At 36.5% G+C, this 14,400-nt stretch overlaps 1 protein-coding gene across 1 annotated transcript in view; it reads right to left on the reverse strand.

Moving 5' to 3' along the window:
- SBF2 (SET binding factor 2) overlaps positions 1-14,400 on the reverse strand; it is a 436,540-nt gene that overhangs the window by 323,025 nt on the left and 99,115 nt on the right. Inside the window, exon 2 of the mRNA XM_023509946.1 lies at positions 9,296-9,381. Within this exon, the coding sequence (XP_023365714.1) occupies positions 9,296-9,381 (86 nt within the window). The remainder of the gene's footprint in view (positions 1-9,295; positions 9,382-14,400) is intronic.

Raw genomic sequence — 14,400 nt, forward strand, 5'->3', positions numbered from 1 at the left:
GAAGCTTCTGTTCAAGTCTCTTGCCCACAGTGAAATGGGATCACTTGCTCTTTTCATATTAATAAGTTTGAGCTCTCTGTAGATTCTGGTTATTAGACCTTTGTCAGAAATGTAACCTGCAAATATCTTCTCCCATTCTGAGGGCAGTCTACTTGCTTTACTTACTGTGTTCTTGGCAGTACAGAAGCTTTTAGTCTGATCAGATCCTAGTAATGTATTTTTGGTATTGCTTCAATTGCCCTGGGGGTCCTCCTCATAAAGTTTTCTCCCAGGCCAATTTCTTCAAGTGTTTCCCCTACACTTTCTCTAAGAATCTTTATGGTTTCATGTCTTAAGTTTAAGTCTTTTATCCAGTGACAGTCAATTTTTGTTAGAGGTGAAAGGTGTGGTCCAGTTTCAGTCTTCTACAAGTTGCCAGCCAATTCACCCAGCACCATTTGTTAAATAGAGAGTATTTTCCCCAATTTATATTTTTGATAGGCTTATCAAAGATCAAATGACAATAAATGTCTGGATTCATCTCTTGGTTCTCAATTCTATTCCATACATCTTCCTCTCTATTTTTGTACCAGTACCATGCTGTTTTGATCACTATAGATTTATAGTACAGTCTGAAGTCTAGTAGTGTGATTCCACCTGATTTGTTTTTATTTCTGAGTAATGTCTTAGCTATTCAAGGTTTTTTTCTGTTTCTATATAAAACGAAGTACTAGCTTTTTACATCATGGGTTTCATAACATGCTAAAGTGGAACAGTGAGGTATTCAATGTGGATTTGTCCTATCATTCTAAAGCAGTGGTTCTCAGCCTGTGGGTTGCGACCCACAGGAACTATATTAAAGGACCGTGGCATTAGGAAGGTTGAGAACCACTGAAGTGTACTGGCTATTGCAAAGACAGGTGCTAGCCACAATTTTATCTCTGCAAGAACAGACAGTCAAATTTTATGAAGAACAGAATAAGCAATGTGAATTATTGGAAGATTTCTATAGGAATGCAGCATTTCTGTGGCATATCATGTCAAATCAAAGCTACTTAAATATTTCTTTTGAAGGTAAAACTATGATTTGTGACCAAAAATCCAGGCATTTTGAAAAAAGCTATTGTTTTTCAAAACATTTCTTCTTCAAAAGGAAATTTCAAATGAACATTTTCCTTAGTTAGCAAAGGTCACTGATGAGCAGGATGTTATGTGTGAAATCATTTAAAGAATATGTAACTGTCATAAGGCCTATTAATTGGAGAAAACAAAAGGTTCACTGACATTGATAATCACAACATCACACTCAAATTAGCATTTCAGCCTCACCCACAAAGGCACCTCAGGAACTACAGATGGATTTGAGCTATCAGCAAACAACATTTTAAAGTCATTGATGCTAAGAAAGATCTGGTTGAAATACGAAAAAGTATAGTAGAATACTCACACCTTTGGCTTTCTTGCTTTTCAACCACTTATTGCTATGAATCTACATTCTCCTACCCTAACACAAATCAAGATGCCCTTAAGGGCACAAACAACTGATACTAGTCTAGAAAATCAACTGAAATTGCAGACCTCCATTTTGTAACCAAATATTCAAATGCTTTCCAACAAAACAAAGTCATCAAAAGCTAACTTTAAAATTAAATAGTTTTCATTTTTGAAATTATTAAGTACACAGTAGTTAGATCTTTACAAAATAATGTACATTTTTAAATATATATAATTGAAATTTCTTGAATGTGTCAGTTGATTATAGCTGAATTAATGTGACCTGCCTATTTCTTAAACTAATACCATATTCTCTGGATCGCTAAGCTTCATAGTATGTCTTAAAACCAGGGAGTGTAAGCCCTGCAACTTTGTTCCTTTTCTTCAAAACTGTTTTTGGCTACTTACTATACAATACGTCTTAGAGATTTACTCATGTCAGTACATAAAGCTCTATCTCATGGGTTTTTAAAAAAATAGTAAATATATATAACATACAACTTACCATCTTAACCATTTTTAAGTATACAGTTCAGTAACGTTAAGTATATCCATGCTGTTATACAACTAAACTCCAGAACTCTTGACAATCTGTACTCATTAAATGATGGCCATTCCTCCCGTTCCCCAGCCCCTGGCAGTCACCATTCTCCTTTCTGTCTGTACGAACAGGACTACTCTAGGTATCTCACACAAATGAAATCATATAGTAATTGCCTTTTTGTGAATAGCTTATTTCCCTTAGCCTTACGTACCAAGAGTCATACTTTGGGTTGAACCTTATTTAAGTTGGTACACGGAGCATATGTCATAATTTCCTTCCTTCCTTTTTAAAGCAGAATAATAATTCACTATATGTATATACCACATTTCACTTTTCAATTCATCTGTTTATGAATACTTAGGTTGAGCGAAATTGCTGGATTATATGGTAATTTTATTTTCAATTAGTTTGAAAAACCTCCATGCTGTTTTCCATACCAGTCGTACCATTTTACATTCCCACCAACAGAGCACAGGGATTCCAATTTCTCTGTATCTTTGCAGACACTTGTTAATTTTTTGTTTGGGTTTTTTTGATAGTAGCTATACCAATGGGTATAAGGCAGTATCTTACTGTAGTTCTGATCTGCATTTCCCTAAAGATTGGTTTGCATCTTTTCATGTACTTCTTAGTCATTTGTATATCTTCTTCTATCTCATACTTTGTAACAGTTTTATTATGTTCCAGTGAATAGCTGTGGTACCGCTAATTCAACCAGTCTGCTATTAACGGTCATTCAGGTAGTTTCCAACCTTCGGCACCCATACATGTGCATGTATGAGGTTATTCAATCATGTGTATATGTAAGTAACCATACAAATCAGCTTGTTCAAGATAGTCCCAGTTCATGCATTTTTTATTCATTCCCTTGCACTCTCAAAAGCAATCTGATTTGAATAACATACATAGTTATCCTTGTTTCAGATAACTATAAGACAAATTGCTAGAAGTGAAATTAGGGAAGAACTCCCTTTGATTTAACCCTCCAGACTGTTACCAGAACTCACCCGCATTAGAAACCTAGTGTTAGAAAAAGATACCGAAATAGGGATCAGCTCTGCTTGAGACACGCAGGCAACACAGAGAGGTTACAGAAATTGCAGAAAAGGACAACCATAGCTGTGACTACAATTCAAGTACAAAAGACTAGCAGAATAGTTATACCACCATTTTCCAAAGGGAAAAAAGAACACCAAGAACACTGAATCTTACATGGAAACAATGGAAGACGAGAAGAACCTGGGGCTGAAATAAAGAAAAGGCATGATGAAGACTGTGTTGTGTTTTCTCTAACACTAAAATGTGTGGTTTTCCCAATAATAACCAATTATGACACTAACTGGGGTGTCCAACAATTCAACCAAATTCTGGCTTCCCAGAGTTAACACAGACCCCACAGACCAAGGGCCTCTTCCCACTGTTCCCACTTCAAATGCCAGCCCCAAAGCGGGTAGCGTCACTCCTGCCCAGCTGACGACAAATTTGAGAATTCTCATGACCCTCCTCCTCAGGTATGATGATTTGGTGGAATGACTTACAGAACTCGGGATAATATTTACTTATAGTTGCTGGTTTATTTGTATCTCTATAAAGAATATAGCTAAGGAAAAACCAAATGGCAGAGATACCCGGGGCAAGGTATGGCTGTGCTAGAGGTGGTGCAGAGCCCCCACGCCCCTTCCCAGGCACCCCACCTTCCCTGGACATTAATGTGTTCATCAACCCAGAAGCTCTCTGAACCCTGGTGGCTAGGGGTTAAATCACTGGCCATTGCTGACTGAATTCAATCTCTAGTCTCTTTTTCTTCCCCAGTGGGAATGAAAGTTCCAACCGTCTAAAGTTCCAACCCTCCATGGTTGCTTCTTAGGGTGATCTGCCCCCATCCTGAAGCCATTTAGGGCCCTTTAATCCATTGACCATCTCATTAGCAAACTCCACAGGTTTTAGGATCTCTGTGACAGGAACTAGGGACAAAGATCATTTATTTTTTATAATACCACAAAGACTAAATTAGTGATATCAGAAAAAAAAGTGTTCAAGGAGAATTAAGATAAGGAAAAGAGCTGTTGATTCGGCAAGAACAGTATGGCAGAGGAAAGCGTTTGTTCACTAAATGTTTCCTTCTTCTCCTAAGCACATGCCAAGGCTTTATTTGCCCAACTCCCATTATAGTGAACTGCCTTGGGAGTGACTTCTTTTTAACAGAATAGGGTAGAAGTGATATACATTGCCTCCAAGCGTGTCCCATAAAACTCCCTTTTATTATCCTCTATGCTCTCTGTTACTAGTCTGCCAAATGAACGTGATGCCCAAGATGACCCCAAGGACATTTTGAAAATGGTGAAGCCCACTGCCATCTACCCCACTGCTACATGCTAAGTACTGAAACAAGGATTCTTAAAGGTATGTTTGAGCTCCTACTTTTGTTACCAGTTCCCAGACTACAGTCTGTTTGAACTAATAAAACCACTGCGGTGAGTATGGAGAAGTGTGAGATGTGCAACAGCGAGACTGACTGTTCTCTCCCTCAAATGCATCCTCTCTGGACTTCATCAGGTTCCTTGCCATGTGGTTTTATTCCTTCAAAGAGATTATAGTCAGGGAGTGGGTAACAAAAACAAGAGCTCAAACCATGCCTTTCCAGCTTAACCCCATTTATATCCACTTCTTTTATTAAGAACATAACTTCAAAAGTCCTTTTTTCAACATTAAGTACATCTTAAAAGCCATGTCTTCATATTTTAACTTCAACTCTCTGCAGAACCAAGTCCTTCCATACATCCCTTATACTAAGCTATGGACCATCTTTAAAACTGAATTTATCACCTAGCACGCTATCTCAACACATAGGTTTCAGATGCTATGTGCATTATCTACGACAGGCATCCTTTATAGCTGTCTTCTTCTATTTCTCATATCTCTCTAGCTAGCATATTATCTGCCTATCTTTAGTCTAAATAATTATTTATACACCTGGTTTTTTATACCTATATATAGAAACTTCAATTTTTACCTTATACATTTCATTTTCTTAAAGAGCCCATAAACCCTGCCTTTAAAAATCTTTGTGAACCCTGATTCTGTCAACTAATATTACTTTTCTCTTTCTCCTTTCAAGCACAGTCTTCTACAAAGAGGGAGGAAATTCCATCCTTTCTACACTTATTTTCCTAAGCAAACAGTATTGACCTAGAGGTCAGATTCATGGTTGCTATCCCATATGTTGTGTTCATCCGTATTCTGAACAGCTAAAAATACAACCTGGCATGGTGGCATGCACCAGTAGTTCCAGCTACATGAGAGGCAGGAGGATCACTTGAGACCAAGAGTTTGAGGTCTGAGTGAGCTATCATGATGTCACTGCACTCTAGCCTAGATGACAGAGACCCTGTCTCAAAAATAAAAAAATTAATAAATTAAGAAGTAAAGCATTGGCCAGGCATGGTGATTCATGCCTATAATCCTGGCACTCTGGGAGGCCAAAGTGGGTGGATTGCTTGAGCTCAGGAGATGGGGATCAGCCTGAGCAAGAGTGAGACTTCATCTCTACTAAAAATGAAAAACTGAGGCAAGAGGATCACTTGAGCCCATGAGTTTGAGGTTGCTTCAACACCATGGCACTCTACTGATAGGCAAAAAAGGGAAACTCTGTCCCCTCTCACCAAAAAAAAAGAAGTAAAGCATCACGTAGTACTTATGCTTTCTTCCCTATTTTCTAATAATACCTCATACTAAAGCTACTTTTCCTATGTTATTCCTGCAGAATGTTGAACACAAGTTTTTTTCCCTCTTCTCTGGAATCTATCAAAAGACTGAATTTATATGGCAAGTAGTTGAATTACTAGTGTATAATTTAGATAAATAATTGATTTCTTAAGAACCTTAAATTCTGAAGTTAGAATGTAGCTTTTTCAAGTCACAAAATGTATTTAACATAGTACTTTAGTCTTCTAAGAAAAGTAGATAGCTTTATAAATGCCATAGAGCAGGTAGGCCCTAGTGAAGATTGTGGAATATTCTCTGAATTGTGATATAAAAAGATGTACTGCTGAGACAGAGCATCTTAAAAAGAAGCCAGGGTCAAAACAATACTATTTTGCCGATGTCCATAACCTAGCCAATAAAAACATTTGTTCCCATGATCAGAAATAGATTGTTAACCGTAGAATGTCTCTGAAAAACAATTTAATTTTCTTTGAAATTCTGTCTCTAAAATTAACTGCAACTTTATTTATATGACTGTCTGTGGTTTTCATGTATGCCTAAAAAGCACAAAAAAAGATAAAAATATCCCAGAATTGGAAACATAGTCATTATGTTGGGTTTAGCTTACTTTCATATTTTTATTTTTAAAATCCATCCAAATTAAAGTTCACCATTTTGCAATAGAAGAAGTCAATTTATGTAAAAGTGGAAAGAATAAATTCAGCAACCTCTAAATTAAATTTGGAATTTATTAGTGAATGAATACCTAAAATCCTTTTCTACACATTATAAGAATGAATATATTTATCATTCATTTAGAATTTAAATACATCAAGTACATGTTGCCTGGGAAGGAGAAGTGGCAACAGAAAATAATTTCAATTTAATATTATGCCTTGAACCCATATATGTCATCAGACAAAATAAGTAAGTTGATCTCTATTCAATAATATAGCATTCTCTTAAGATTTCTCAATCTTATTCCAAATTATAGAAATCTGTTTTCAGATCCTGCACTTGCACTAAAATGCTAACCACAGCTTAAAGCACCATTGCCAGAATGCTCTTGTATTTTGGCTGAATCTAAGGGTCAAAAGGCCTGGATTTGAAACCTACCTCAGCTACATACTAGGTGTTAGACCTCAGTGAAATTATTTAAATTTCCTTAGCCTCTGTTTACTTATTTGTAAATTAATACACTACCGGCAATCATCTAATTTATATGATTTCATCACAGTCTATCAGTCCTATACAACTGTTAAATATTGACATTAATGTTATATGCTAAAAGTCATTCGCCCACCTTGGAGGGGGTAAGAATTTTTTCCAATGAATCATCAGAAAAGAGTCACTACCACCTTGGAATTATGAAACTACTTAGGGGTGAGCCAGATCACCTTCAATAAGACTAAAATTTTATTGTATCTATTTTTGGTCTTGAAGCCACAGAAATTACTCAAGATCACACAATATACTACAATTAGTCAAGTTATTACTGTTCATATACAGAATATTTGTATGCCTATAATACATACAAAAATAGCACAAGGCACTAAATAATAAAAAGACTATAAAAATTAACAGTAATCTATCAGGGGTAGAGAACTTACCATTTAGAGGTCACGTGTGGTCTATTAGACCCTTCAGTTCAACCTTTTGACTGAATCCGTATTTTACTAAATAAATCCTTTTAATAAAAGGATTCCTTCTGTGAAGTTTGGATTTGGTCAAGAGGCTTCACTTGGGGGTGTAAAGGGCCACATGTCATCCAGGAAAACCTTAGAGAGGAAAAGTTCTATGTACCTCTCAGCATTTCCATTTCACTAATCCACCAGGACGTGACTCCACTTGTTCTTAAAGAGACATTAACAACAGTTTAACATAACAGTGTTTGTCATGTAAAGAAAAAAATATCCATTTACTAACTAGTAAAATCAATGAGCCTCTCCCTCACTACTGGAGAAACAAGAGATGTATCATAGTATTTACTTTCTTGGCTTTCAAAACAGAAAAATTATCCTTCTGAGTCCTAGCCAACTAGCTATGTCAATTCATGATATCTCCCCACCCCCATCATCTTATCAAATTTTTTCAGTTTATATCTCTCTACACTTCAATGTGAAGGGAGGTAGGAACCCACAATAAGTTCTACAGGTCCTCAGCTCCAAAACTTTCTCCTCTCTGTCATCACTAAAAGGGATACTGAAACAGAGTTCAAAAGCTTTTATGGTACAAATGCTGGTTATTCACACTGTAAGGCCCATTATACTTGCAGGCATGTGGAGAAAAAGAGAAAGGCATACAAGGGGCTCTCCATAAGCCCACTTTCCTTGGATCTTCACATTCCTTCCCCATTTTTAATGCCAAAATTCAAGATTTACCTCTCCGTGAGCCTACAAAGCTCACAGCTTTCTTTACAGGCTGAGTTGTAACAATCAAAACGAAACACTCAGCAATGTATCTTTTATCTTCAGTGAAGCACAACTGGACAGTCATAATTTTCAAAGTCAGCTGATGAGTATTTCTGATCCATTCTAACAAGAGAATTAATGTTCCTATGGAGGAGTGGGTTTATTTGAGGTACATCAAATAAACAGCAACAACAATACAAGCAGCTACCTCATTTACGGAAGACATTGCTCTAAGCATTTGATGTACATTTTTTCTATTTTATCTCACAGCTCTGTAAGATCAGCATTACTCTCATTTTACAGATAAGGACTCTGATGCTCAAAGAAAATGAGTAACTTGTCAAGAATCATACCATGCAACTGGGATTTCAACTCAAATGTTTTGCTCCAAAGTCTGTATCTAAACTATCATATTATACCAAGAACTGTTTTGAAGAACACTGCCTGTATGTGTCTATATACACAGATATATAATAAAAATGCACACACACACACACGCCAGTATATTTAGAGAGCCAAACTTTACAGTTACATTACAAAATGTTTCAGTATCACCATGGATCTGCCACCAGTTAGACTATCATGGAGCATAAATTATGTTCAACCATAACATTCCTTCAAAATGCCTGACAAAAAACGAGCAGTTGAATTGTACTGTTATAAGTAACCTTCAGGCCTTTTAGCTAAAAAGAAAAGAATTCAGACTGGTGATTTCAAGACCTAATTCAAACCATGACTGGTCACCATTACACAAACCATTAGTTTATTATCTGTGTTTGTTTTGTTTTACTAAAACAGTAACTTAGAAAATTTCATAAAAAAAAATTATATGTGTTAGTGAAATTACTAGGCTAAGATTTTTGCTAAAGAATCAGAGGAATTTTTCAGCTTCTAAGTATGTAAAAACCATTAATTTCATTACTTTATTATCAATAGAAGTTTAAGTGGGGATAAAAAACCCAGCAAAATAGGCATTCCAAAATCACTGTATTCAAAGGTTATTGTGCTTGTGAGTCTAAGAAGGAAGAAAATTATTTCTAATACTATATCTTGCAATTGTATCACCAAATTATTTAATGGTTAATGTAACATAAATGTAAGTATAAATACAACAAAGACAAAAATATCGATATTAAAGTGCAATAATATAATATCAACTTACCAACTCAATTCCCTGTGGAAAAGGAGTATCATCCCAGTCCCTCTGTGGAAATCTCTGGATTATTTTCCCCATGCCTTCTCCTGACCCTGTTAATAAAAATAAATCAGTTATGAGTCACTAAAAAATACAAACACTCATTATACCATCATTTATTTCTAAATGAAAATTTGTTGGATAAATTGATGCATTGATTAAACATTTTCAAGGTTTTTTGCCTTTTTTTTAAAAAAGGCCTTGCTCTATTGCCCAGGCTGGACTTCAGTAGTGGCATCATACCATCACTGTAACCTTGAACTCCTATATACAAGTGATCCTCTCACCCTAGCCTCCCAAATAGCTGGGACTATAGGTGTATGACAACCACCACAACTGGCTGATTATTTTATTTTTTTGTAGAGACAAGATCTTGCTATCTTGCTATCTCACCCAGGCTGTTCTCGAACTTTTGGCCCCAAGCAACCTTCAGCCTTGTTAGGATTACAGTGTTAGGATTACAGGTGTAAACAACTGCGCCCAGCCTTAGTTTTAAAAAACAAAAAAGCATTCACCATGCAAACACAATACAGTCAGACCTCTGCATCCCTGTGTTCAGCATCCATGCATTCAACTAACCATGGATTAAAAGTATTCAAGAAAAAACAAATAACAATGACAAAAATGTAAATTTTTGAAATAGAGTATAACAACTATCTACATAGAATTTACATTGTATTAGGCTTTATAATTAATTAGAAGGTAATTTAAAGTATACAGGAGGATGTGCATAGGTTATATGCAAATACTATGTCCATTTATATATGAAACTAGAGCAGCCCCAGATTTTGCTATCTATGAGGGTCCAGAAAGAAGAGCTTTTCTTTCTACAGAGACAAAGTAATTTTAAGTGACAAACAAAAGAGCACTGTGAGCACACTAAGTTCAGTTATGGGTTATCAGGACTGTTATGGGTTAAATAAAGATTTTTTAGGCTGGTCTGGAAATTTGATCCATTGTTTGGGAAGAATTGTCAACATCAGCGCTACTGACATCTGGAGCTAGATAACTCTTTGGGGGAAATATGGGCTGTCCTGTGCATCGTAGGGTGTTCAGCAGCATCCCTAGCCTGAATCCACTAGATGCCAGTAGTAACCTCTAGTACTCCCTTACTACTAGCAAGTTATTACAACCAAAAATGCTTCCAGATGCTGCCAAATGTCCCTAGGTTGAAAACCACAGGTCTATATTAGTTTTTGTTATCTACTTATCCTATGACACCAAAAATGGAGCAATTCATAATTGAACTCTGGGGATATAATCTGTGAGTAGATTGAGGGCTGAAAATATGTTAGCTCTAAATTGCTTTTTACTGTATATTTGAAAGAGTTTTACCTGTTGTATGTTCTACATGTTATTCCAGCTCATTTGAAATTAAGGCAATACCATTCTGACTATTAGTATTATACATCTAATTTATGGAAGCCTTAACAACTGATTCAATTTGCTAATATACTTTTTTAAAAAAAAATCATCCACTGTGATCTCTCAACTCATGCCTATGAAGGTTGAATTCAACTTCTTCCTTGTCCCTCGACTAAAGTGTAATCATTTTATGGCCAAATTTATACATTTAAAAATGGAAAGTTAAATTGAGTTGAATAACAACTTAGAACTATGTTCTAAAACTGAGGTCAGACCAAAATCCATTTGAAAAAGACAAACAAAACTGCTCAATTAAAATTAATAATTACTGCAGTACAGTAACTCCTTATCTATCTCTCCTGGTAAGGGAATGAAGAATTTCATAAAGAGTAAAGCTGATGGCTCGGCGCCTATAGCTCAACCGGCTAAGGCGCCAGCCACATACAGTGGCAGGTTCGAATCCAGCCCGGACCACCAAACAACAATGACGGCTGCAACCAAAAAATAGCTGGGCGTTGTGGTGGGCGCCTGTGGTTCCAGCTACTTGGGAGGCAGAGGCAGGAGACTCGCTTGAGCCCAGGAGTTGGAGGTTGCTGTGAGCTGTAATGCTACGGCACTCTACCCAGGGGGACAGCTTGAGGCTCTGTCTCAAAAAAAAAAAAAAAAGAGTAAAGCTGATGGGCAAAAAAAGGCCTGTGCATAATTTCCGCAATATCCAACACCACAGATAAGCAAAATAGGCCTCAAATAATCCACACGTGGCTGATGGGCTGCAAGTTGGACAGCCCTGCACCTAAAAGAACTCATAATCTATTTGGGAAAACAAACAAATAAACTAATAATTTCAGTATATCAAGGCAAATTCAATGGGAGATGAGAACCTAAACTAGGCTGGGAGAAGACCACAGAAAACTTTCTGAAAGAAGTGACAACAAGCTTACTTTCTTTGAGTAACTATGGTTGTATCCCCAAGCACCTCGCATGTTGAATTCCTGCCATATAGCCAGTATTGAGTAAATGTTTACTTTAATAAATTCATTAATATTGACAGAAGTTGCTTTAAGTTTATACTTTCCTTCTTTTTTTTCATTGAGACAGAGTCTCACTTTGCTGCACTCTGGGAGGCCAGAGTGGTGGATTGCTTGAGCTCAGGAGTTCCAGAACAGCCTCAGCAAGAATGAGATCTTGTGTCTAAAAATAGCCGGGTGTTGAAGTGGGTGCTTGTAAGCCCAGCTACTTAGGAGACTGAGACAAGAGTTTGAAGACTTGAACCCAAGAGTTTGAAGTTTTGTTGTGAGCTATGATGCCCTGGCACTCAACCCCAGGGTAAGTGAGTGAGATTCTGTCTCAAAAACAAAAAACGAGCAAACAAAAAAAAAAATTTGCTGTGAAGTATTTGGGACTTAAATTGAGGTTTTTTAAATGCAAACAAAAGAGCAGATATAGACACAGTGTAACAACAGAGTAAAGATTAGACAAGGAAACAACATTCTTCAGAAATCAGGCCATAGGTAGGTCTAATGAAATGAGAGATAGAAAAATGAAAACGTTCCAAATTTTAGAACACAGACATTTCTTATTTCTATTTTGATATAATAACAGTATTTTTAAAAGTCTAATGGTGAGAAATATGAATTTCTGAGAACTAAAATGAAACAATAAATAATGGAATATTCAAAAGAAAAATCTTAAAAGACCAAGACAATTCAACATAGTGCTGGAAATTCTAGCCAATGCAATCAGGCAAGAGAATGAAATAAAGGGCATTCAAATGGGAGAAAAGGAAGTCAAACTCTCACTCTTGGCCTATGATATGATCTTATACTTAGAAAACCCCAAAGACTGAACACAATACTCCTGGAAGGGATCAAAAAGTAACAGCAGTGTCTTAGGATATAAAATCAATGTCCACCAATCGGTAGCCTTTATATATGCCAATAACAGCCAAGATGAGAAGCTAATCAAGGACACAATTCCCTTCACAATGCCTTCAAAAAAAAATAAAATACCTAGGAATATACATAACGAAAGAGGTGAAGGACCTCTACAAAGAAAATCATGAAACCCTAAGAAAGGAAATAACAGCAGATATTAACAAATGGAAGAACATACCATGCTCATGAGCAAAAGTTTTTAGAAACAATGGGGAACAGAATCAGACTAGTAAAGACTGAGATGTTAGAAGCATAAAATACAAAATACTTTATTTATGTTTAAAGGAAAAGTATCACTAACGAATGCAATAGCAAAAGGGACCAAACTCCAGAGTGATTAAAAGGTAAAATTTCTAAAAAATCAAAAATGTGTCACACTATTTAGACACATTGTAGTTAAGTAGCAGATTAGAGTCCTACCTAAAGGGAGAATGAATGAGAAATAGATGTGAAGAAGTTACATAGATGGGAGCACAAAGATACAGAGAAATGGGAACTAAGAAAAAGAAGGTGAAAACCATGGGCAGGCTGGGTGCAGTGGCTCATGCCTATAATCCCAGCACTCTGGGAGGTTGAGGCAGGTAGACTGTCTGAGCTCACAGGTACAAGACCAGCCTGAGCCAGAGTGAGACCTTATCTCTAAAAATTGCCAGGGGTGTGGCAGGTGCCTGTGGTCCCAGCTACGTGGGAAGCTGAAGCAAGAGAATTGCTTAAGCCCAAGAGTTTGAGGTTGCTGCGAGCTGTGACACCAGAGCACTCTACCAAGGGCAACAAAGTGAGGCTCTGGCTCCAAAAAAAAAACGGCATTTAAGATTCTTAATAAAGCTATCAATTGAAAAAATAAAACAAAAGCCATGGACAATAAAACACATAAAAAACATATAAGAAGATTTGATGTACGTAATCCAAAGTCCAGAAGAAGAGAATATTTCAAAGAGGCTAAGAATTTTCTAGAACTGCTGAAATTTATAAACACTATGAATCAGAAACCCCAGATAATTTCAAACAGGACTTTTTAAAAAAGGTAGATAAAACATAAGAAACTGAAGAACAAAGCTTGTTACCTTAAAAGCAGCTCTAAAGAAAAAGGAAAGTATAATCACAAAGTACATCTATTGCTTGCCTCTGAGATGGAGAAAAGACAGTTCTGATGATACAAATGGAAACCGCAACATGATAGAGATAAAGGTTAAACTGTTCTCCTGCTGATGGTAAAGCCTAAGGATTACAGACGTAGTTTGCCTCTCAAGAGGAAATGAGGGCTCCAGTGCTTCAGGGTCCCAGTGTCACATGTGTTAATCCTCCTTCAAAGTCAAAGAATGGATTCTGGCACATAAAAACAAACTGAAACATCCAACTACTGAACTCAGAACTACTACTCGGAAGGCAGGAAAGAAGCTCTGAAAAAGGAGGGCGTAACATCTAAGCAATTACAAGCACTCTAAATTCTAAAAAACAAAAACAAATTAACATTAGGGGAAGCTGGGTAAAAGATATATAGAAACTCAAATATGGTTAATTTGCACCTTTTCTCTACATCTAAAATTAATTAAAATAGTTTTACTTATTTATGTATTTATTTGTTTATTTTTGAGACAGAGTCTCACTTTGTCACCTTCAATAGTGTTGTGGCATCACAACTCACAACAACTTCAGACTCTTGGGCTTAAGTGATCCTCTTGCCTCAACCTCCCAAGTATCTGGGACTACAGATGCCTGCCATAACATCCAGTTATTTTTAGATTTTCACTCTTGCTCAAGCTAGTCTGGAAC

Source organism: Otolemur garnettii, unplaced genomic scaffold (genome assembly GCF_000181295.1).
Source record: "Otolemur garnettii isolate 467f Iridium unplaced genomic scaffold, OtoGar3 scaffold00001, whole genome shotgun sequence".
In the NCBI taxonomy this organism is placed as follows: domain Eukaryota; kingdom Metazoa; phylum Chordata; class Mammalia; order Primates; family Galagidae; genus Otolemur; species Otolemur garnettii.